Source organism: Lemur catta, chromosome 9, assembly GCF_020740605.2.
Source record: "Lemur catta isolate mLemCat1 chromosome 9, mLemCat1.pri, whole genome shotgun sequence".
Classification (NCBI taxonomy): Eukaryota; Metazoa; Chordata; class Mammalia; order Primates; family Lemuridae; genus Lemur; species Lemur catta.
In genome coordinates this window covers 93925891-93950946 of record NC_059136.1, presented here as the reverse complement: position 1 = coordinate 93950946, position 25056 = coordinate 93925891, and the positions used below count along the sequence as shown (strand labels likewise).

Sequence of the window (25056 nt, the reverse complement as noted above, 5' to 3'; positions counted from 1 at the left end):
TATTCTTGGAGAGGTGGAAGAGAATGACACTCCTAAAAAAACAGGTGCCGGTGTTACGTGAGCTTTAGAAGGAAGGTCTGAAAGGCCACCATGGGCAAGGGGAGAAGGAAGCAAATAGACGCACAAAAGGGGGTGACGGCCCATTGGCTTCGTGGGGAGGGCTGGTGCATTTCACTTCTAGCCTTTGTAAAATCCAATGGCAAACACAGATACGAGGCGCCAGTGAAGCACTCGCTGATGGGACTGGGATGAGCTGCCTTCATCCCCGCTCCCCTCACTGCTCAGGTGGTGCTGACACACGCTGAGGGCACCCAGGTGTGCAGACACCGCCCGGCACGTGTGACAGAGCCTTCTGCACTTGCACCCTCACAAGCAGCCTCCCCAAGGGGCGAGCTCCAATGGGTGGTGCACCTGCTATTGCTTTGGTTTCCAATATGGTAGCAACGTTATGGGGGAAAGAAAAAGAACGCAGACCAGAGGCCTCCTCCGTGGCCCAGGCATGATTTTTTCACTGACAGCAAAGGGAGATTGTTCAGTAGCCTGGAAGGGCCATGAGCTGGGGACACTGGGGTAAACCCAGGACAGGTCACTAGTCTGCACATGTTGAGGGTGTCTACGCTACCACATCTTCTCTTCACAGAGCTGCTCTGCACAGGACATGTTGCCTCATATCAGTTTTTGTCGGGTTGCCAAATTTTCAGTCATAATTTTCTTAAGTGCTGATTCTCAGAGGTTGGAATTAGAGTTTTTCACGGATCTCCAATTTACTCTGCCTCCAAGATTCTAAATGATTTCATTTGATAGACTGTAAGCATTTTGGCATGAGGACTCCAAGGAGCATGCAGTCATGTGTGGCCTGGGTGTCCTTTTCTATCTTGGCATCTATTATGGACTGAGTGTTTATGTCCCCCCAAATCCACATGCTGAGGCCCTAACCTCACATGTATTAGGAGGCGGGGGTTTCGGGAGGTAATTAGGGTTAGATGAGGTCAAAAGAGTGGGGCCTTCATGATGGGACTGGTGTCCTTAGAAGGTGGAGAGGGATCTTTCTCTCTCTCCACACACCCTGAGGAAAGGCCACAGAAGGACACAGCGAGAAGTGGGTTATCCACAAGCCAGGAGGAATCCCCCCAAGAAATGAATCAGTCAGCACCTTGATCATGGACTTCCAGCTTGCAGAACTGTGAGAAATAAATTCTGTTGTTTAAACCATCCAGTTTGTGGTATTTTGTTATGGCAGCCTGAACTGAGACAGAATCACAATGTAAAACTGTACCAAAAAAAAAAAAAAAAAAAAAAGAAAGAAAAAGAAAAAAAAAATGTGTGGCCACACATTTTTACCAAAAAACAAAAAAACAGTTTTTTTTAAAGAAAAATTACAAAAGACATTTATTGCAAAGATGTAGTGTAACTCACATACCACGTGCTCAGAACTCCTCAGTTTTTGAGCAGCACCGCACGTCCAGGGTGCCGGCAGATGTGTCCCAGGGGGCAGAGTCCCCGCCTTGGGGCACAACCCTGGTCCGGCAGCCCCTCTGCCTCCTCAGGCTTGCATAGGTGTTGGGCTTCATTAGGATTAAATTTCAGATGGAAATGGGTATAAAACACACGCTGAGAGCACTTGCTGCTCAGGGGCATTAAATCACCTTGTTATTTATTGCCTTCTGGAATCCTCTAATTTACATGTGGTCTCTTCTCATAGAAGCGCCTCAAGTAAATCTGAATTTGTTTAGACAATTTTATGAGTAGTGTAAAACCACAATTGAATTTCAGGCCTTTGGTGTAGTCTGGCCAGGATGCACTCCAATTAGCAGTAATTGCCGCTCACGCTGTTGTGACGTGGCGGATGCCCACTGCGCCTGGACCTTTGTCTTACAGAATCCCCCAAGAGTCTCCTCTTTATTCTTCAACTAAACAGGCCCCTGAATATACGCTCTTGGAATTGCAATATCGGAGCAATATTGTGCCTCTCTCTTAATTAACCTTGTTAACCAAGGATTTGGAACATCAGTGGGTTAGTCTGAGAGGCCTTTTGATCCTGTCAGCACACATTTACAGTTGAGTGAGACGTCACTGGGACATAAACGCCTTTATCCTTTGGCCTACACCAAGGAACTCTGCCATTCTTTGAGTGATGATGTGATATTCTTGTTTAAAGAAATAATGTTGTAAAGTGCTTAGTGTGGTGCCAGGCACAATAAATATTAGTTATTATCATAAAACAACTTTTTACAAAAGCCTTTCTGAATGGGAGGGAAATACAGGACAGGTTTCAGGGTCATGCGTGCTGCTCAAGGTCAGTCAGTCCACTGCGGGCTCCAGATCCCACACCCCTGAGACTGTTGCCCCACTAAGGGGATCTTACCCTCGAGATATTCAAACTCTCAAATCTTTTTTGCTTTTTCCATTCCTCAGTCCTTTATTTTTATCATCTTCTATTTGTTTGGCTTTTGTTCTCTCTCTGTTTTTTTAATTTCACATTATACAAGGTATCCATGTAACAAAAACATTTGTACCTTTAATATTTTGAAATAAAAGTAAAAATTAAACTCTTAATTCTTTTGACTCTTACAGGGTCTCCCAAGGTACCTCTCATCCTCCCAAGAGGACAAGGGACAAAGGCTGCCATTTCTCTTGCAAGGCAGGTGCCCCCACCAGCCTGGGAAGGACTTCCAGGGATATGATAATTAACATATTTTTCTTAATCTTGCTTTTATAGTTAATCTCCAAAGCATGAAAGCACTTTGCCAGTTGATTAAACTGTAAGAACACAATAGATGTGAAGTAAAGGCAGCACTGATGAATACAAATGCATAAAATTGCCTATTCTGTGGAAAAATACCTCAGTCTGAATCCCAACTTGAAATACTAAGTTAAACACTTCAAATTAGCCACTTGATTATGCTTTTGGATTAATAGGTAGCAGTAAGTCTAACTCAGTAGAATTTCATTTTCATAGTAAGAAACAACTGTTCTTTGCTCTTGTCTGGGAAAAACAGTGATCCTATTTAGGTTTAGTCTGGGATCGCTGCCTATGTGGGTCGCTCAGGGAATGCCCAGAGAGGCGCCCACGGGCCTGGAGCCAGACTGGCACTTGGGCTGAGTACCCAGGGCACTCAGAAGGAAGTGTTTGTGCAGCTGCTTTGGAGAAAAGGGCACAGGAGGCAGGCCTTGTCCACACTAGGTGCTATAGGTTCAAAAAGGCTGGTGCTCAGAGCAAGGTGGTGGGAAATCCGGCACCGTGTCCTCTGGAGAGGGCATCCCAGCTGGGCGCTCGTGCGTGCTCCTCCCCCTCAGCCGGCCCCCCAGAGCAGGCTCTCCCACACACCTCCTCCTCCTCCTCCCCAGTGACCACGCTCCGGGCAGCTCACGAGAGACGCTTCTCTCTCTCACATCTGTTGCTAATGGAAATGACAACAATGGGTCTTCAATTTTGGGGGGGGGAAAAAACAACAAAAAACAAAACTCAACATAAAAGGTGATAGCAACATTATTTTTAAAAGTACGGGTTGAAAATTCTAGTCCAGATAACAGAATAAGAATGGTACTTGTGGACTCCAGATATGTTCTACTGTTGGACAAAAATACTTTTCTTCATTGAAATAGGCATTGTGTAACGTGGGGTATCAGATGACGTCAGCCTTAGAGTTGGTCTTTATTGTTTCTTCTTTTGGCCCTTGAAGCCATCCATTGCAAGAAAGACACCCAGATAGTCAGCTAAGAGCAGTCCCATCTTGACAGGCAAGAAGCTAAAGAGAACACAAGAGTAAACTTTCTTAGTCATCATTCGTGAGAGGTGAAAACCAGTGTCACCTCTTGTCGCAGGTAAAGCCATTCCCTCACGCACACGCCATACTCTCTTAGTGCTACCCAACTCAGGGTCACGTGGATGACCTCCCTTGTCCATGACACGGAGGATGCTTGCCCAGGGCCTGGATAGCTCTGCTGGTTTTGCTTGAATTATTCAATTCACTTTGCATTTTAGTTTCCAAAGGGTCCCTACACTGTATGATGCCAGAGAAGGAGCATCATGTTTGAGGAAGTATTGTGGAATAGAGGCAGACTTTGGAACAGACAGGCCTGCTGGAATCCTGGCTCTGTCATTTGCAAGGCCAGCTCTGGCAACTGACTTAGCTTGCAGGCCTCAGTTTCCCCAAGTGTAAAATGAAGTCATAGACCTTTCTTTCTGAGACTACCGTGAGGATGAGATGCAACAGCTCCTTCCACCTTTGGCAAGACTGAACTAAGATTTCGTACTTCTGCATCCTGACCTGCCTCTCTGCAAGCCATATACACACAGGATCACCATCCCAACGGGGTGCTCTGACCCATTGACCTTGAAATTCAACACTGCAGAGGAGTGAGCAGGCACAGGAAAGGTGGGATGTGTTCTGAGGGTGGGGTAAGGACAAGGACCCTGTGCTCACTGTCCCTGTTTGGGACCCCAGGATCTCCAGGTGGTTCATGCCCTTCCCAACTTGAGGGCACTGGTCAAGTGTTACCTTCTTGGTGAGACACCCCTCCCCCTAACACCATGCTTAAAATTAAATCTCAGCTTGCAGCCCTCTACCCACCACTCCCTTTTTTGCTTTATATTTCTTTGCAGCACTTATGATCTTATGTTTTACTTTACTTTTTTGTTTGTTTCCTCCCTACCGCCTGGCCACCAAGAAGATAATTTCCACAAGGGCAGGGACTGTTGTCTGTCTTATTTTTTGCTGTAACCCCAGATCCTAGGATGGTGGGCAATGCCATGACACACATACAGCACTGTCTAAATGTTCATTGAGTGAATGTTTGAAGGAGTGTTTGATGTGATCCTTTTCAATGAGCCTTTTCCTGTTTCCTTTAGCCCTCTCAGGAACTATCTAGCCCTCTCTCAAAATGTGGCCCAGAACTAATATGTCATAAAATAAATATAACCTCAACAGCTATTCAAAGCAGAAAGATTAAGTGCCACATTCCCCCAGTTGGCATCACTCTACTATAACCTGCTGTGAAGCAGGAAGCACACCTTGCCCACCAAGCAGTGCACTGCACTGATCTACAAGCTGTGACAAATATTGTCTCTACATTGTAAATGAATAAACTGGGGCCTGAAGAATGAAGGGCATGCTCAGAGTCACAGACTCAGTCAGTAGCGGGATCAGAAACCCAGATTTCAAATTGCTTGTCAAAAACCCTTTGCCCTGCCCCACATAGCCTCTGTCAGCCACCCTGTCCTTTTCTGTGCCACAGGAAGCCTGTTAAAGTGACAGGGTGCAAGAATGACTTTTGGTTCACTGTATAAAGTAGATATAATTAGCTAACTGGAAAAGAAATTTTTGTATGCAGGACGGGCAATGGCTGCCAGCCCACCCTGTGGTGGACATGAGGTATAATATCTATGTTCAAATAACTGAAGAATTGTCATTGTCAAGAGGAAAGGAATTACAGGTAGAGCTGGAGGGCAAAGTTAGAAGCAACAAGAGAAAGTTAAAACAAGACAGATTTCCACTCAACAGGAGTGGTCCAATATGGCAGGTGCCTCCTTGCAGAGCAGAAACTGCTAGGGGCAAGTGGCATGAGATGACCCGTTCCAGGCTAGAGAACTGACGGGATCGTAGGCATCAGCAGCTGCTTCAGCAGCTCAGCACCTCGGGTCAAGCATTCAGAAGCCGCAGCTGCTGCATTTTGGCACTGAGACCCAACGAGGGGCAGGGGAGGCGGGCAACAGTACTTGCCTAGGCTTTTAAGAGCTGGTTTTCCTTTAAGTTTTTCCCCCTCATGTTCTTTAACCATCCCACAGCTCAAATGGATCATCTCTTTCCATTTTTACCCACACCACACACTTCTGAAGCATTTCGGGCCTTGACTGGGGGCCCTGTACTTGAGGAAGCACTGCCGCGGGACCTATCCCAACATGATTATTGATGAGCACACGGAAATCTCTCCTAAGGAATCATTTTGACCTTTTCATGTCATTCAGTAAATCCACTTCTTTTTGACGACAATACGATACTAAGGTGGCAGGAAGGGTCCAGCCCCATTTTCTTGACTCACAGGGCAGCTACACACATTTGGGATTATATCAGCAATGGGCACAGTAGGGCTTAGGAGATTTTCCTTTTTAAAATTCATTAATTTAACAGATATTTTTATAGTGGCTCCTCCTGGTGGGATTTGGAATAAACTGTTGATTGGCACATTAGAGAAATAATAGAAGCTGATATTGTTACCTTCTTAAAAACATTATGAAGTACAAAAACTTTGGTATGTACAAGTACAGTTGTTCTTGCAGAATAGCATCTACTATTTTTCTGACTACATATTCTGGATCCAGAATCGGCAACAGAGAAGGACAGCTAGGGCATTAAAGAAAACAAAACCGAAATTAATTAATAAAACTAATTTTTAAAACTTGGGATAAAAGGTTGTTAAGACATTGTCACTTATTTCTTTCCCTTCTGGATTTCATCTGTTTTTATATTTACTCCCTTATCAATGCAGAGAGCAATAATATAACTACAATTTGAAATGGAAAATGATTCCAAGCAATACATGGATGTTACAATATATATACATGAGAAACCATATTAAACAAACGTTCTAAATGTTTGTAAAGCAAGCTGTTGATGACACTGCCTGCCATCTCCCTGAGATGCAGAACTGGGCACTTGTGCCTGCTATGAGTGTTTGCATCCCCTGTCAAAATTCACACGTTGAAGCCCAAATTCCCAACATGTTGGTATTTAGAGATGTGGCCTTTGGGAGGTAACTACATCATGAGGGTGGAGCCCTCACAAATAGGATTAGTGCCCTTATGAGAAGAGCCTGTGAGCACTTTGGTCTTGGGCTTCCAGCCTCCAGAACTGTGAGAAGTTTCAGTTGGTTAAGACACCTAGTGTATAGTATTCTCCCACAGTAGCCCCTTTAATATGACTAAGACAGTGCTCCTTCAGTGATTTCCAGTCCTCCTGGAATCAGAGAAGGTAGAAGGGGACTGGGTGGCAGGAAGGGGATGTGGCCAGGAGGCCCCAGGAGATGGAGGAGCAGACCTGGGGCCTGGGCGGTACCGGGTAGACACTGCCCTGATAAACCATTTGCAATCAACTTATATACAAAGAAAGAATTCTGAAACCATTTATAAATCATGCTGACCCTAGAAAACTATCTTTCAGACAACTTTAAAAAGCAGATAAAACAAAGTCAAATAGACAGCCAATCATTTTTCAGAATGCATTTTCTTTGTGATCAAAGGACCTACTTACCCAGTAGTACAACCTTCAAACATTCCAGTATTTATAAAAAACGGGCACACAATAGTGGTTTTGATCCCCTTTTGTTTTTGAGCAAATGTTTCTATAAATACAGATTCAGCAAATCCAAAGGCTGCAAATTTACTTGCACAATAATCTGAAAAAGACAAACACTGACAATGTATATTCTCAAGTTTTAAAATGGCATTGCATTAAGGTTCACTCATAGCGCTAACAGCAACAGAGAATGTGACAACCATGTGAGTTCTCCCTTTGTATAATCTTGGTCCACTCCCACTGGAAGGCATGAGGAGTGTGAGGAGTGGGAAGGGATATGGCCAACTGCAGCTCATCTGGTAAGGACCAGGTGGCTCCCAGGACAAGAAGGGCTACAGAGATGCTCCTACAGGCCACACTGCTAGACTTTACTTACTAAGTCAATGAATTGGCAGCCCCCGTGCTAGCTGTTATTAACACATGGGGCACAAGATGCGTGTCCAGTCCCTGTCTCAAAAAACTGCAATCCCATTGGGGCATGAAGTTATACAAGAGAAGAAATAAAACACTAAGCAATGTAGGAATCTAGGCAAGAGAGGTTAGCATGGGTCACAATTCTCAGATTAAGTTTTCTTCCAACTGTAACTCTTTCTTCCACTTCCAGGAAAACAAAAAAAAGGACTTGGTAGCTTCAACATCCATCTCTTAAATACCTTGAAAATGCAGGGAAGGGAGAACTGGAAAGTGGCATTTATGTCTGCTTTGAGCTGTCTTTAATTGCACTTGCTTCAAAAACACACCTGAGCATAAAATTCACTGAGTGAAAAGATTTGGAGAAGAAATGGCGTATAGGTGGATTAGTGCCTTCCTTGGCCTCAGTCAGAAGAGGCGTACTTACTGGTTATTCTGTGGTGCAGTTATTAATACTACAACTGGCAAGATCCAGGTTACAAGTGCCAGGCAGGGGCTGTCCAGCCCCAGTGCTGGCCAGACGGTGGGGCAGAGGCTAGAGGCAGGAAGGGGAGAGGACGATCCAGAGCAGCTTCCAGGATCATCCGGGTCACCTGGTAGAAATGCAGCTCCCTGAGCCCTTCCGCCCCTGAGAGCCTGAGGAACAGATATGGCCCAAGACCCAGGGAATCTGCATTCTGAACTAGCACTCCTTGTGCCTCTGATGCATGGGGAGCCAAGGCCCACCTGGTGGGAAAACAAAAGGCTCACACTTGTTTCTAAGGTGAGCTGGGGGCGGGAGAGTCTTGTATCTGAAGATAGAAATATTGAGTCTGAAAAAGGACTGATGGTAGCTGTAAAGATGCCTGTATGATTTCAAAGGCCTGTGAATTGTCAGACATATAAGAGAGGGGCAATAATAACCCCTGATAAATTCTAAGACAGAGAGAGGAAGGGAAGTCCAGGATCCAAGGGGGATAGACTGGTGATAATTTGGGTAACTGGCGGCTCTGGAAAACCTATTCATGCAACAGACATACTAGCTAAGACCAGTTTTGTGAATCTTGAACTAAGCCACTTAGCTCAAAAGCATTAGGAAGTGTCCAATTGGCCAACTGTCCCATTTGCTAACCATCTGCTGTCCGAGTGTTGCTGCTACAGTGTGTTGAATGAGTTGCTGCAATCTGTGTGAGCCAGGATGCAGGACATTTGTTCTAGGGGATGCCCTAGGTAAGGTCAAGGCTTCTCCTCCTCCTAGAGGCAGCTCCTGGGGTGGGTCTCCTTGGCTGAGGATCTTGGTGGATTTCTTTGTCCCTCACCACCGCTATTAAGTCAGCTAGCTGTTTGCAAGGGAGATGAAAATGACCACCACTTCCTGCAAGTCTTCAACCAGTGGAAAAGCAAAGAGGTTAATTTTAGGTTTCTTGAGGTGAAGATACTTTCTCCAAACTCACAGCAGAGAAGACCTCTTCATGGACACTTCAGGAGAAGGCAGGGTGGTTCTTCCTAATATTCTGGTGGCAGTGCCAGGTGAAGCCTAGGGGACAGTTCTTGTGTTGATCTCTTGTGCAAGAAAATCTATTACTGAGGCCTCTCTTTCTCTCTTTTAAACCCAGGGGATTACATAAGACCTAATGATTCCAAAGGACATCACCCAACTTCATGTAAGTGTATCTGATGGGCAGTTTTGCTGCACAATGAAATTCTCAATATAGTCTTATCTTATTAACTATACTTCTTAGCTTATTATCCTTTATTATTACTGCATCAAGTCAATGCTTATTATTAAGAGCTATTATGTAAGTTAAGGTTATAAAGAATTTTAATTGTAATGTACTACCTTTCTCTTACCTGCCAGCCCATTTACTCCAACTAATCCAGCTGAACTTGAAATGCAAACTAAATGTCCATGGTCATTAGCAATCATAGCAGGGAGAAAGGCTTTATAAGTCTAAGGAGAGCAAAGGAAAACTTTTAATATTTAATACCACACTGTATACTTTTCTTAGATGTTTATAGGATCATTGTGATTAAAAAATCTTTTTCTCAGCTCATAAAAATACCCGAAGGCACTGGGATATAAACACTTAAAACATCTGGAAAGTAACCATTTTAACCTGCTAAATAAATATTTCCCTATGGCAATTCTAATATTATTAAAAAATAATTTATTCAGATTTATATTTTTGCTTACATTTGAACAACACAATATTAAGAATTAAAGTAGTATAAGACAATCTTAATTAAGGCAGCCACAATCCAAAAACTGATATGAGTACTCAAAAGATATGATTGTTTAGATTTTTATTGCCTTTTTTCCCCTTGACTTAATTTTGAATTCCAAATTTCCCTGAACACTGTTCATAGGACAATCTGTTGTTGGTTTCAATTTAATAAGAGCACTTTGTTTTAAATTCCTCTCTACTTTTTTCATTTTTTTTTTTTTTTGAGATAGGGTCTACATTGTAGCCCACACTAGAGTGCAGTGGCATCATCATAGCTCACTGCAACCTCAAACTCCCAGGCTCAAGCAATTCTGCTGCCTCAGTCTCCCCAGTAGCAGGGACTACAGGCACGAAAACCATGCCCAGCTAATTTTTCTATTTTTCATAGAAATGGGGTTTTGCTGTTGCTCAGGCTGGTCTTGAACTTCTGGCCTCAAGCAGTCCTCCCGCCTTGGCTTCCCAAAGTGCTAGGATTACAGGTGTGAGCCACTGTGCCTGGCCGAATAACAGTTTCTTATTTTTATTCTATTTCATAAAACAGAGTATCTGTTTTAAATAAGGTATGTCTGAGTACCATACACACCTTTACCTCTGAGTGGGACCTGGAGAAAGAAGGTAAAAGAGAGAAACAAGCTTTTGGAGAAAATGTTTTCAGCAACAAAGTTGTAATTAATCACATCTGAAGACAACCAGGAGGTAAGAAAAGGGATCTACAAAGGCCAGACATCCTGTGCTTGCCTGCATTGCAGTAAGTCTCAGAGAGACACTAACAGGTGGAGAGAGGGGAGGAAAATCAAAACAAGCACAGCAAAGGAAACAGTGCAGCATAATAAAAAGGACCTTTGTGTCCAGGGTCTGCCAGCTCTCGGCCTTTCTAGCAATTAAGTCACTACCTCGGTGCCTGGCAATGTGTAGGTGCTCAAAGAATGTATGTGAACTTGGCCAGATGGAGTGAACAGAGTGAGAGGATATGACGGGGTGGTAGGGACCTGGGAAACACCAGCATTTAAGGAACAGCTAGAGGCAGAGAGAGAGAAGGAGACTGGGGGAAAACAGGGAGGTAGGAAAAGCACATAGCCATGGAGTGGAGACTTCCATGGGGATTATGGTCTTCTTCCTTCCAACTATATATTGAGTATGAACACAAAGGAGGGGGACATTTGGGACAAGGGAAATCACTTACAGTAGTTCCTGTAGGAACATGGTGGCCACTAAGTTCTGAATCTTTCCATTTTTCTCCTGAGTACCATACGAAACACCAAGAATATCACTAGCACCATTACATTTTCGGTGGAAGTGGGGGACAGAAAATGTATAAGCTCTAAATTACACTTCAAGGGTGCTGAAGAAGAATTGGGTGGGAAAGTGTAGGGAGAATGCAGGGGTGCTCACAGTCTCCAGCAAATACTCCCAGAAGGAGAGAGCCTTGCCCAGGGAATGGAAAGTGTGAGCAGAGCTGGAACCAAATAGGTCAAAAGCTCGGAGAGGCAGCAAGAGGCCACATGCATGGCAGGGGAGGCCTGACATGGCTGGTCTCAGCAAAAGCCAGGAAAATGCAACTTCTAGAGTGCATCACTTTACAAGTCAGGGCTGTTCCCTTGGTGCTGGTGGCATGTGGTCATCGGAGCCACTGGTAGAACCTCTCCTTTCTCGGGTTGGGTACTGAGTAAAGTGACCATAGGTCTTGGTTTGCCCACAATAGATCTGGTTAACGCTTGTTTTTTTTTTTTTTTTTTTTTTTTTTGAGACAGAGTCTCGCTGTGTTGCCCTGGCTAGAGTGAGTGCCATGGCGTCAGCCTAGCTCACAGCAACCTCAAACTCCTGGGTTCAAGCAATCCTACTGCCTCAGCCTCCCGAGTAGCTGGGACTACAGGCATGCACCACCATGCCCGGCTAATTTTTTTTAATATATATTTTAGTTGGCCAGATAATTTCTTTCTATTTTTAGTAGAGACGAGGTCTCTTGCTCAGGCTGGTCTCGAACTCCTGACCTCGAGTGATCCACCCGCCTTGGCCTCCCAGAGTGCTAGGATTACAGGCGTGAGCCACCGCGCCCGGCCATTGCTTGTTAATTAATAATGCTCCCTTTCAAAAGTGTCCCACCTTAGGCAAATTATGCAGTTACCCTGGTCATGGCTAAGTGCAGTCACTCTCTATACAACCTGGAGCAAATCTTTTAAATTCTGACTCCTTACCTCACTGAGCTGTTTTAAGGAATATATGTGAGGTGCCTGGGAAAACCCCAACATTTGTCAGCAATCAATAAATGGTAGTATGATCACGAGGACAGTTCTGTCTTTGTAGGATTCCCTGAGGCAAGATTATGACAGCTGTCAATTAAGTGGGATCAGGAGAGGACAACTGGCTAGACCAGGACAAGTACAAAATTGAGAAATCTGTGCTTTAGAGGCTAATAAATTTGTAGAAGAGCAGGAGGAAAGTACTTCTAAATGCCAGAATAACTTTACATTTATTATGAGAAGAAACAATAATTACCCATAAATGTGCTTTGAAATTCACATCAAATGACTTTTCCATAAGCTCATCTGGGCAGTCAAGGAACTTTTTGCCTGTTACGATTCCAGCATTGTTGATTAGGATGGAAATATCACCAATTTCTTTTTTAACCTGAATTGAATAACAAGAACACCACCACCAATGTAGTAAATTCCTTATATGATCTAGGTTTTATTTTCCCACAGTTTTATATATTTTTTATCTTCGTTAATTCAGACTGAATTTATGCACCCTAAAAACAAACTTTATTTCATTTGCTGAGTCTACAGTGCACTAGAGATCTAATTCTTATGCTTTTCTTCTCATTTCTTCCTCTCTTATTAAGATGGTTCCAATGCTGAAATGTTATTTTCCTTCTATAATTAGAGATGTTCCTAGACTCAGTGATTACTGACTTTGTCCTATGCTCTGTGTAAGTGACATATCATTTTAATCAATGCCATGGGACATAACATAGCTTCATTATGGCCAAATGTCATATAGATCTAGACCTAGCAGACATGGAGATGCAGGTGGAGCGGGGAACAGAGGAAGAAAGAAAATACAGTCATGCATCTTTTAATGATGGGGATACCTTTTGAGAAATGTATCATTAGGTGATCTCATCTGTCACGTGAACATCACAGAATGCACTTACAGAAACCAAGATGGCATAGTGTATTAACACTGGCTGCACGGTATAGCTGTCCTATATAAACCTGTACAGCACCATTACCCTACTAAATAATGTAGGCAATTGTAACAGATTGGTAAGTATTTGTGTATCTAAATGTATCTAACATAGAAAAGGTAAAATACTATAATAATCTTATGGGACCACCATAGTATATATGGTCTGTCTGTTGACCAAAACGTCATTATGCAGTGCATGACTGTATGTACTTTTAACACACAGCGCAGATTAGAATCTACCTGTTTTCATTAACTGGCTGGTTTTCTTCTCTCTGAGGATAAACTTTCTGAACTTGGGGCTTAGCTATGACGGAAGGACATAAGCTTTCAAAGTTATGGGGACTAGCAGAGAGGAAACACTGTCATACCACTCTGAAAATTTTCTCCTTTATTACTTGTTTAAAGAATACTTCTTAAAAATTCTCTGGTACTTTCCTTCTATTCAGAATAAAAAGTGGAAATGGCTGGTTTATAAGGATGGGGAATTATTTGCTTCCCTGAATTTAGAAGAGCACATAAATAATTCTCTCAAAGACCCCAAAGGATAAAAGCTCAAAAATAAGCTAGTAATATGACATGTTTGACCACTTCTGAAGCCAAGCACCTGGCTCAGAACTAAATCTCAGGTTCAGGGAAGAGGGAGGTAATTATGTATAGTGCTTCTTATGAGTTTGCCCCGTACATGATGATGTGCAGTATTTGAATACGAACCAGTTATTGTTTAAGACCGGTGAGACAAGTTGTTCATAGTCAGTGTAAGTCACCATGCCATGCGATTGGTGCTTAACGTATAAACAGCTGACACTGCGAGGCAGGCTGTAGCAAAGACTGCAGGTCAGCTGCACTTGGAAGGGTGGTCCCAGAGAAAGACTGTGTGCGCTTGTCAGGTTTGGATCTCCAGGCTGTACAGAGCAGCCTGTGATTCAGAATCGAAAACTCACCAGCCAGTGACCTACAACCTTAGTCGGGGGATACCAGTTGAGCCTGGAAATTGTGGAAGAACTTTACAACCTAGTTGGGCTGCTCATGGCAGGCTGGTCTGATTCTTCCTTCTCACTAAACTCTGGGAACCACAGACAAAGTGTCAGCAGAGTGATGTGTAAAGTATGCAGGCCAAGGTGAGGGCACAGAAATCCTTATGATGGACATGTATGTGCCTCTACAAACTAAGAAAATCCTTGCAGTGGGCATACTGGAGCTCTGCTTTTCTGAAGCTTTCTTTATATGAGCATCTGTACAGTCGCCAAAGAAGCAAATGCAGTTAACAGTCTATAGGATGTATGAAAGATTCTGATTTTCTTATGACCACTTATGAGAAATACACACTCAAATGTGAGGCATTGTGGTGAGTTGCATAGAGCCTCGATTTAAAATCAGCCTAAATATGAATTCAAATCCTGACTCAGTCATGCCCTAGCTCTGTGACCTTGGGCAGGTTATTTAATATCTCTGTATCTCGATTGCTTTTATCCTCAGAGAAGGCTGCCTCCACCTACCCTAGACTTATACTGTAATAGGGGACAGTACAGTCATATAGTTAGTGGTTTAGGAGAAGGTACTCAGGTGTCAACAGACTCAAGTGCCAGCTGTAGCAGCTACATGCCTGCCCTAAGCCTCGGTTTCCTTATTTGTGAAATGGTAATAATAACGGGCTTTACTTTATAGGGTTTTAATACGTACGGGATACTTAGCACTGTGTCTTGAGTATAGGAAGACCTCAGAAATCCTAATTCCCACACCCCCACAATATTTTTTAAACTAAACGGACACTGGAGATAGGCTAATAGGCACTGACAAAGGCAAATGAACACAGCAATTAATTGACGTATGTCCAAGTTGGACACTGGAGATAGGCTAATAGGCACTGACAAAGGCAAATGAACACAGCAATTAATTGACGTATGTCCAAGTTTAACAGTAAGCACCCACAAGTTACCTGATCGGCAACTCTGTATACTTCTTCCCTTTGACTGCAGTCACAGGTATAGGCGTGCACTCTTGTGGCTCCAGCTTCCCGAGCCATCTTGCTCGTCTCCTCATTCCCTTCCTTATTGACATCCCAGAGGACAAGCACTGATCCCAGGCGGGCAAACTGCAAGGCTAAGAGCCTTCCGAGGCCACGGCCGGCGCCTGTGATCAGCACTACTTCACCAACAACACTCTTCCGTGGCTTTGGGAGTAGGGCAAAAATCGCAGCCTCTAGGAGAGCAAGCAGCGACTTTGCTAAGAAAATGAGCAATTTCTTTGCTGACCACCAGTGGGAAGACATGTTCTGGCTGACACCTATAAAGAAAGACAGACTCAGATAAAGACATAGTTGTCCATTTCCTCTGAGTTTTCTTAGGCCTTGGAGCTCTTACTTTATGAAACAGTAAAAGTAACTGAGATGTGTGCTTTGAACTGCTCTCCTGGTAGCAGACCCTGAGGAACCCACAGGGACTGTATCTGTCCAGCTTTCTTACCTCACCCCAAGCTTGGCGCATGCCTGCATGTACTGTACACAACAGAAATGTTTGTTCATCAGGAACTGTAACCACCTCGCCCAAATACAACCCAAAAGGTAAGTTCACTATTTCCTCACAGTTAGCCTTTCTCCATAATAATCACAAGTCCTGCTGGCTGATTTTATGTTCAAAGTCTTGACCATCTCATGTTTATGACCTAACTGCTACATCTCCGGCTTCATTTTTCTCTCCTTTTAGGTTTGTGCTTTCTCATTTGCACCGTTGTTCTTTAATTTTGCATTACTATTTAAAATCTGAGATTGGAAGAGGGAAATATAAAATCCTATTTGTATAAAGTATTTGGAGTGAAGTAACTAGATAGTCTAAACCTTTCCTGTCCGATTGGCCATCAGCTCCAGAAATCCCTTCCCCAGGCTCTGAAGACCCGGCCACCTGCTCCACGTCACTCACCACTCTGCCGTGTGATTGCAGGTGTTGCTGCTAGCACAAGCATTAGTGATCCCTGGCTCTTCCAATGAAATATGGTTATAGGAAGTATACTTACAAGCAAAAGTGAATGTATGGTTCCATGTAATCGTAAAGACTCTTTCCCACAAAGTTACGGGGTGTGTTAAATTTCATGGCCGAGGGCTTCTTTGGCGTCTCCGTCCCACGGCCCACCGAGTGCGAAAGCTGATGGCTCGGGCGCAGAGTGAACAGGCGCTGGCTGCTTCCCAGGCCAGGGGGCCGCAGCAAGTCTGCCCAGGTAAAGGCCCCGGCCGGAGTGGGTAGGGAGGGGAGCGTGGGCAGAGAGGCTGACAACCACGGCTTGGGAGGAAAGGGGTGAATTGGGGGCGGGGAGGTGGGCGCACTGAGCCGAAGAGCAGGGAACACAGGCCGAATGGACCGGAGAAGAGGGTCCCGGGAGGCATCCTGCCCTCTGCCCCGGGCGGGGAGAAGGGCTGGCAGCTCACCCCTTGTGGGGTAGGGATTTGCGGACGCCAAGGGAGCCTGGGCCTTGGGGACGCGGCGGCCGTGTGCTCCCGGGAGGAGTGGCGGGCTCTCGGGCTCTCGGGCCCGCGCCCCTCGCGCGTCCCCGCGTTAAACGCGCCCGCGGAGTGGCCTCCCCAGACCCTGGCTAGGGCGCGGGGCTGCAGACGCGACCTCCTCCCGGAGCCGCCCTCGGGGCCGGCGACCTCGGCAACTTACCCCGGAAACGCTGTCGCAGCTGCCCGCCGAGAAGCCGGCCTAGTCCGCCCCGGCACCCGCGTCCCTGGCTCGCAGCTCGGCGAGGTTCCGGTGTTTATTCTGGGCGCCGGTTGGAGCCGAGTCCAGGGGCGGGACGACTACGGCCGCCCCTGCGCCGGGGGTGGGGTCGCCAGCTCGCCACGTGGGCCCGCGCTGTTTTCTTGCCGTCCCCGGCGGGCAGATTTAAGAAGCTGGAAATGCCGTCGTGGAGACTGGACGTGCGTGCCAGGATTTCTCATAGGATTAAAATTTCCAATGCCCAGGCTGCACCCTGGATAATTAAATCAGAATTTCTGGGTTGGAAGGGTCCCATCAAGAGCATTGAAAAAGTTCCCCAGGTGTTTGCAAAGCAGAGCCCCGAGGTTGGGAACCCGAGTGTTAGAGAACGAGAGCAACAGTTGCAGGGGTCTGGGAGGGAAGGGCCGGGTCGTGCCTCCAGAGCCTGCGCTGAAGGGCACAGGTGAGGAGTGCTCCAGCTGCATCCGAATCCTGCACTTGGGATCCAAAACCAACAGCTTCTCTGTCCGGGAAGTTAAGGAATGTGGGTGTGGGCGGGTGCGGGCGGAGTGGGTGCAGCGCTGGCAAGCGGCCTAGGGGGAAGAGGGCGTGGGACAGAAGTGTGTAGGATGAAGTTGAGAAATAGAGTAGAAGTTTAGTACTGGCGCTCTTACCCGACCAGCATTTCTGAAACATCTTCTCTGTCTACAAAGATCCGGAAGATACAGCAATGATATATCTGTCAAGAAAAAGAAAAGACTTATTCATGAATAAAATTGGTGAAAGATCACTGAGATACTTATAATGGAGGGTGGAATTTGATGGGTGGAATGAAGAGCCAAAATGACAATAAATTGTGGGATGTTGAAAGAAAAACGGAGACTCAGGACAAGGTTGGGTCTGGAATTCATCCCAGAGCTGGGTAGGACGGGAACAAGTGTCGAGGCTCCAGGAGAGCAGCCCGAACCAGTCTACATCTGGGATAGATCTGGGGCCACAGGAATTGCACATTTGTTCTTTATTTGGGTGAGAGAAGAAACACGCAGGTCACATAAGTCTGGAAAAATAGGTACAGGGGAGAGCGTTGGCTGCCTTTTCAGTGATTAAGAGGTGTCTTGTGTTGTGTAGGCAGCCGCAGAGAGCTGTGCGAGGCGCGGGAATGGGAGGGGGCACTGGGTGCGCGTTGGTTTCAGGTCAGCCACCATCACCTAGGGGCACCTCTGTGTAGGGCGCCGGGGAGCCACAGAGCTTCTAAGGGGGAGGGCAGACACATTCAGGAACTGTGCTGTGCGGGTGGGAGACAGGCACCCAGGTGCTTCCCGAGTCAGAAGAGGGGCGCCCAACCAGTCTGCATAAGGAGAAAGAACGGGCCAAGGTGTGGGGGTGAGCAGCACCTGGAAGTGAGAGTGGACTGGGGCACAGAAGAGTTGGGTGGGGGGCCGCAGGCCCTGCAGCCTGCCTGCAAGGGTTCAGATGGGTGGACTTTGGAAAACACCAGCCTTCCCTCATCTTCATGGCTTCTCTGAGCAGAATCCTGGGCTGTCACTCTTCTTTTTGGTCAGAAGTCCTGGACCTCAAGAAAGAAATCTCCAGAGTTTTTAGAAATCTCATCAATAACCAAATGTGGGAGTAAGTCTTGGGGGCTGCTCTGATGATACAGCAGAAGGAGCCAGAGGCCCCGAGTCAGTATGGGGGGAACTCAGAGGGCTAACCATAGTCCTGTGCGCTAAGAAAGGATTTCTAAAGGGTCCTTTTTGGCAAAGGTTGAGAAAGGACAATCTCTGATAGAGATGCGCAATGGGCCAATAAACATATGAAAAGGTGATCTAAGCTTATTCCAGAGTTCGTTGACCTTTGAGCCAAAGAAATGCATATTAAAACATTTCTTGCCTTCCAATTGACAGATTTTTTTTTTTTTTTTTTTTTTAATTTCAGCTCTTCATGGCGGTACAAAAGCTCAGGTTATACACGTTGTCCGTGTCCCGCCCATCCCCCTGAGTCAGAGCCTCAGGCGTGTCCATTCTCCAGACAGTGCGCCTGGCACTCACCATGTAGTGATACATCCATCCCCCCACTCCCATCTCAGTCTGATATCCAATTGGTATCCTTCCCCGATGTGCATTTAGGTGATGATCAGGGAAACCAATTTTCTGGTGAGTACATGTGATGCTTGTTTTTCCATTCTTTGGATACTTCACTTAATATAATGGGTTCCAACTCTCTCCAGGAGAACCAAAGAGATGTCGTATCATCGTTATTTCTTATAGCTCAGTAATACTCCATGGTATACATATACCACATTTTACTAATCCATTCGTGGATTGATGGGCACTTGGGTTGTTTCCACATCTTTGCGATTGTGAATTGTGCTGCTATAAACATTTGGGTACAGGTGTCTTTGTTATAGAATGACTTTTGTTCTTCTGGGTATATGCCCAATAATGGGATTGCTGGATCGAATGGTAGGTCTACTTGAATCTGTTTAAGGTATCTCCATAATGCTTTCCACAGGGGTTGCACTAGTTTGCAGTCCCACCAGCAGTGTATGAGTGTTCCTGTCTCTCCGCATCCACGCCAACATGTGTTGTTTTGGGATTTTTTGATAAATGCCATTCTCACCAGAGTTAAATGGTATCTCATTGTGGTTTTGATTTGCATTTCCCTGATGATTAGGAATGTTGAGCATTTTTTCATATGTTTGTTAGCCATTCTTATATCTTCTTTTGAAAAATTTCTGTTCATGTCCTTTGCCTGCCCACTTTTTGATAGGATTGTTTGATTTTTTTCTTGCTGATTTTCCTGAGTTCTAAATAGATTCTTGTTATCAGTCTTTTATCTGATGTGTAGTATGTGAAAATTTTTTCCCATTCTGTAGGCTGTCTGTTTATTTTCGTGACTGTTTCTTTGGCTGTGCAGAAGCTTTTTAATTTAATCAGGTCCCATTCGTTTATTTTTGTTGTTGCTATGATTGCCTTAGGGGTTTTCTTCATAAATTCTTTGCCTAGACCAATGTCTGTAAGAGTCTTTCTTACATTTTCTTCTAGAATTCTAATCGTTTCCCATTTAAGGTTTAAATCTGTTATCCACCATGATTTGATTTTTGTGAGAGGTGAAATCTGTGGGTCCTGTTTCAGTCTTCTACATGTGGCTATCCTGTTTTCCCAGCACCATTTATTGAATAGGGATTCTTGTCCCCAGAGTATGTTTTTGTCTATTTTGTCAAAGATTAGATGGCTATATGAGGATGGTTTTATATTTGGATTTTCTGTTCTGTTCCACTGGTCTGTGTCCATGCCCTTGTGCCAATACCAGGCAGTTTTAAGAACCACAGCCTTGTACTATAGTTTGAAGTCTGGCAAATTAATACCTCCCATTTTGTTTTTATTGCTTAAGATTGCTTTTGCTATACGGGGTCTTCTCTGATTCCATACAAAGTGTATAATTATTTTTTCTAAATCTGTGAAAAATGATGTTGGTAATTTAATAGGAATTGCATTGAATCTATAGATTACTTTGGGTAGTATAGACATTTTAACAATGTTGATTCTTCCAATCCGCGAGCATGGTATGGTTTTCCACCTGTTTACATGTTCTGCAATTTCCTTCCTTAGTGTTTCATAGTTCTCCCTATAGAGGTCCTTTAACCCTTTAGTTAAATATATTCCTAGATATTTTATTTTCTTTGTTGCTATTTTGAAGGGTATTGAGTCTTTAATTTGGTTCTCCGATTGAATGTTATTGGCATATATGAATGCCTCTGATTTGTGTGTATTGATTTTGTAACCTGAGACTTTACTGAATTCATTAATTAATTCCAGGATTGACAGATATTTTTTAAAAAGAGAATGTCTTCATGTGGGGGTATCAGGAGCTAGAAGGTACATATCATACTCTGACCCAATTCCAACTTTGTCTTTACCAAATAATCAGGTATTTTCTGTGGCCTTCAGGAGGGAAACCGGGTCACTGGTAGTCCCAGGTGGGAAAAAGACTATTCACTCCATTGAATCACGTGAATATGTTACCTTTTCAGGAAATAATTATATTAATAAAAATAAATGGATCATTAATTTCTAAGAAGTATGTGCAGATGGAGTATTCTATAACCATTTTTATAAAATCATGTTTTTCAAAGATGTGGAAAGTGTTCTTCACATAATGAGTTTTAAAAACATAGTACAAGACTAAATATATGCTGTGATCCTATTGCTAGTTTTCTATGAAAATTTTATTTACATGCATTAAAAACACTAGAATTGAATTCACCAACATCTTAACATTTTTTATTATTGAGTAGTAGAATCATGGTTGATTTTAATTTTTTCTTTGTGCTTCTTTTGTATCTTCCAAATTTTCCATTATGTACATATTTTTATTTTATAATAAAAATATTTCTGAGGACATATATACACAGATGTTTCCATTCCAGATGGCAGACTGAACATATGCATTTATAGCCAATTTTCTTCCAAAATTCCATTGACATGAAAAAGAAGATATAAAAATGCAAATAAAAACATAATAGTGTTAGAAATAAGAAAGAGGCTACCAGTAAGGGCTGACTAGAGCTTAGTAAGCAGATGGATCCTATTTCCAGAAACCAGAACAAAAGATACCTTAAGCTAAAACACACTTGGCGAAGGCACTACAGCAATGAGTCATTCTTCCCAACAGAAACCCCGAGCAACTCCAATTCAGTAAACACACACAAAGAGTGGAACTGGGACTCAGGACACCCAGATGGAATAAGAGTGTTATTATAAAAAACAAAACTATTAAAGTATTGAAATAAAATGTAGAAAAATTCTTTTGTAATTTGGGGCTAGGCAAGGGGGAAAAAAAAACCGAGAAAGCATAAATTATTGATTCGACTACATAAAAAATGTAAACGTGTCTACAGTAAGGAAATATCATAAGCAAAGTAAAATCACAAGCAATGGACTAGGAGAAAATATTTTAATATAAAGAATTGACTATTGGTAATTAGCCATGATATATAGCATTTCTACAGATGAATTTGAATAAGACAGTAGGAAAAATGGTTAAAGAAATGCACAGGCAATTCACAGAAAAATCAGTACAAATAACTAAAAACTCCTGAGAAGATGCTAAATTTCTCTGGCATTCAGGGAAAGGCAAGTTGAAAAGGAATATCCTTTTTCTCATCCAAATGTCTACATATTACAAAAGTGAGGTAAGAATCCGGGATTGGGAAGGGTGTGAAGGTCAGGCATTCTCACACTTTGTAGGGATACCCTGCAAAGCTGGTGTGTCCTTTATGGACAGCAGTTGGGCAGCAGCTGTCATGCCTTTGACAGGTATTTCAGATCTAGGAATCCCTCATATAGGATATTGACATTTGTGCAGAAAGCATTTTCGTTGACTTGTTTGTAATAGTAAAAAATTAGAAGCTATTTAAATGTGCGTCTATTCCACGTATCATGATACAGTCTTATGATAGAATTCTGTGAAGCTGACAAGAATGAAGTTAGAAATATATTTAACTGTCAGGTAGAGATCTCTAGGGTGTGGTAAGTGAGAAAAAAGGATGGGATTATTCCACTGAAGTTAAATTTATGATTACTGTACACTGTGCATGTGTGTGCACATGCATTTGTGAAGACATGGAAATGCATAGAAGATCTGGAAGGATATACACCAAACTGTTCACAGTGGTTACCCCTGGGGTGAGTGGCCTCCCATGTTCTGATATATGTTTCTGTATTGTTTGATCTTTCACAAATGGCATGGATTCTCTTGTGATGTTAAAAACAACAAACATTAAAATATGCATACTTTCTATCTTAAAAAGACTCATATTAAGTACAAACTGTCTTTGCGAATTACTTTGTAAAATGGTGGAATAAATCCAGTCACCAGATGTTACATACAAAATATATTAGTTTTACCAAAATGTATTATTTTGGCAGAAGGAAATTATGAAATGCTCAGAGAAGAATATGATTAGTGTAAAGATAGATTTGTTTGTTCCATGACAAGAGGAAAGCAGCGTTAGCAAGAACAGCAGTAGGAAACAAGCATGTGAAAGAATAGGGCAAACAGTACATATGAATAATGAATCCAAGAGTTGAAAGAGGCAGGAGACATGTTTCCTGTCACCTTGTTGGGGAAAGTAACCATATTCCAAAAAATGCAAAAGTTTCAGAAAGCGGAGACTCAAGGAAGACGGCGATAGGACTGGGCGTGTGCGTGGAATTCCCTGTCTCAGGACGCTGGGCAAGAAGCTCAACACTCCTCATTCCACCTCTCACACAAAAGACAAAAGGACATGTTGTTATATGTTTGTTCTTGTTCTTCTGTTTATCCCAAGATCATTATCGCCTCTAACAAACTTTTTTTTTCCTGAATACTCATCCGTGAGTGGCATGGTAATGAATTTATGTAGATTTGACCTAGATTGTTGTGCCAAGGTTGCTGAAATCATGTTGGAAGACAATTCAAATACAGCCAGGTCCAGATAAGTTTTCTCCTCTTTTCATTTGGCTTTTTTCTTCTGGAATTTCTTCTTGTTTTTGATTCTATATTTGATCAGTGGAAATACTACTCTTGCAGGTCATACACTGCCTATATAAAATATTATTATAGCTATAGAAACAACTGTTGGTGGATATGGTGGATTAGGGTGGGGAGTAAGACAGGTTCTCTCTCTCTCTCTCTCAGTTTTATCGATGTGTAATTTACATGCTATAAAATTCAACCATTTTAAGTGTATAGTCCGGGTTGTAGTAAATAGTTGTGCAGTTGTACATTACTACAATCCAGTTTCAGAACACTTCCATCACACTAAGAAGTTCTTTTGGGAGTGATTTTAACTAAATATTTGGCTTAGATTTATTGGGGAATGGAAGTAACAGGAATGGTATTAGATTCTGGCCCCAAACACATGGGCTAGCAAACTTGTGTGCTTAGGGTATTCTCTAAGGATTCCTCCCTCGCCATTCTTACTTTTCATTTACATCTATAGATGATGAGTAAGTTTCTCCACTGTCTCTCTGGGACCCGCTGTCCTGGTCCCATCCCTCTAGTGTCCCAGGTTAACCCTCTGACAATGCTGCATTGCTGGGATTCTGGTGGTGGGTGATTTTCAGTCCATCCTCTCAACTTTTAGAGGCTTCCTGTTTTTGTCTGTTCTCCCCATCCCATGAGCACCTAGGATGGCCAGTACACGCCCCTCATCACCTCCTGGCCAGCATCAGCGCAGGAGAGGCTTAACTCTCAGGATTGTTGCTTTCTTATTATCTCGAGTACAGATCTTACTCCTTTTCCCAACGGTTCAGCCAATTATTTTAAAAGAGTAAAAAAAAAAAATTATTCATAATTTTTAGATCCATACTGGAAGACTTTCTCTGAACATCTAGTCATCCATATATCTTGAAATGGAAGTCATTATATTCATCCTTGTAAACATTTTCTTAGAGTTTTAAAATGATATTTAGAATATTCCAGGATTCTCCAAGTTGGGTATACGTGGAAGGTAGCTATGTGCACTGCTATACCACCAGCGTACAAGCTGGGTGTACATGAAAGATTTCTAGGAGGTATGCAGACTGGATAATTTTAAGGACATCGATTTCCAGGTCTTCAAACTCCACATGTGCTCTTTTCTAAAACTGATCTGCTTGAGGACAGCCTGTGGTCTGCTGGTTCTCCTTTCTCACCTCTCCTCATAATCAACCTTGTCCTATTGTATAAAAGGTGGGAGTACCTCTCACCCTCTCTGAATCTTACTCTGGTTTTGCTCTGTCACCTTCTGGGTGACAGTTGACTAATTCAAAAATGGATAGATGCCAAGGAAGAGCTCCACAACGGCAAAAGCAAAACTAGCCACAGTGCAAAATGCTAAAGAGGGCAGTGCCTTTTTCATCCAGGTGGGAGACTCAACACTTCGTGCCTTCTCTGTCTGTGTTAGAGCTAGAATTTAGAAGTGAGATTATTGTCACGGGAATGCATATTAACACGTTCATTTTCAAGTCAAAGTCAGACTTTTCCTAACACTAAGTGTAAATTTGTTTTGGCTCTTTGGTTTGACAGTGAAAATTGGCTTTGTCCTTTGCATGGCAGATTCATCTCACGTGAATGAGATGAATGTTAATGATAAAAAATATACTTAAAGTATGTGCAATGCACAGTACACTGGAAATTGCATCTTTTCAATTTCTTACATTTATGATTTAAAGATTTATAGGTGCCAGATTAAAGTGTGTGAGGAGATATATAATTTTAAAAGTTTTTCTAGGCATTTTCCAA

General features: G+C 43.3%; 1 protein-coding gene across 2 annotated transcripts; it reads right to left on the bottom strand.

The window, feature by feature from the left end:
• Positions 1–3402: 3402 nt before the first annotated feature.
• SDR16C5 (short chain dehydrogenase/reductase family 16C member 5) lies at positions 3403–17282 on the bottom strand. Of its 2 annotated transcripts, XM_045561045.1 has the most exons (7): positions 16753–17056; positions 15036–15382; positions 12407–12538; positions 9537–9636; positions 7251–7395; positions 6219–6344; positions 3403–3749 (listed from the first exon to the last, which is right to left on the bottom strand). In XM_045561045.1, the coding sequence occupies exons 2-7, from the start codon at positions 15366–15368 to the stop codon at positions 3656–3658; spliced, it is 930 nt and encodes a 309-aa protein (XP_045417001.1). In that variant the 5' UTR covers positions 15369–15382; positions 16753–17056; the 3' UTR covers positions 3403–3655. The 2 variants fall into 2 exon arrangements, with proteins under 2 accessions (XP_045417001.1, XP_045417002.1); XM_045561046.1 differs by lacking the exon at positions 6219–6344 and having other exon boundaries at positions 16753–17282.
• Positions 17283–25056: the final 7774 nt, after the last annotated feature.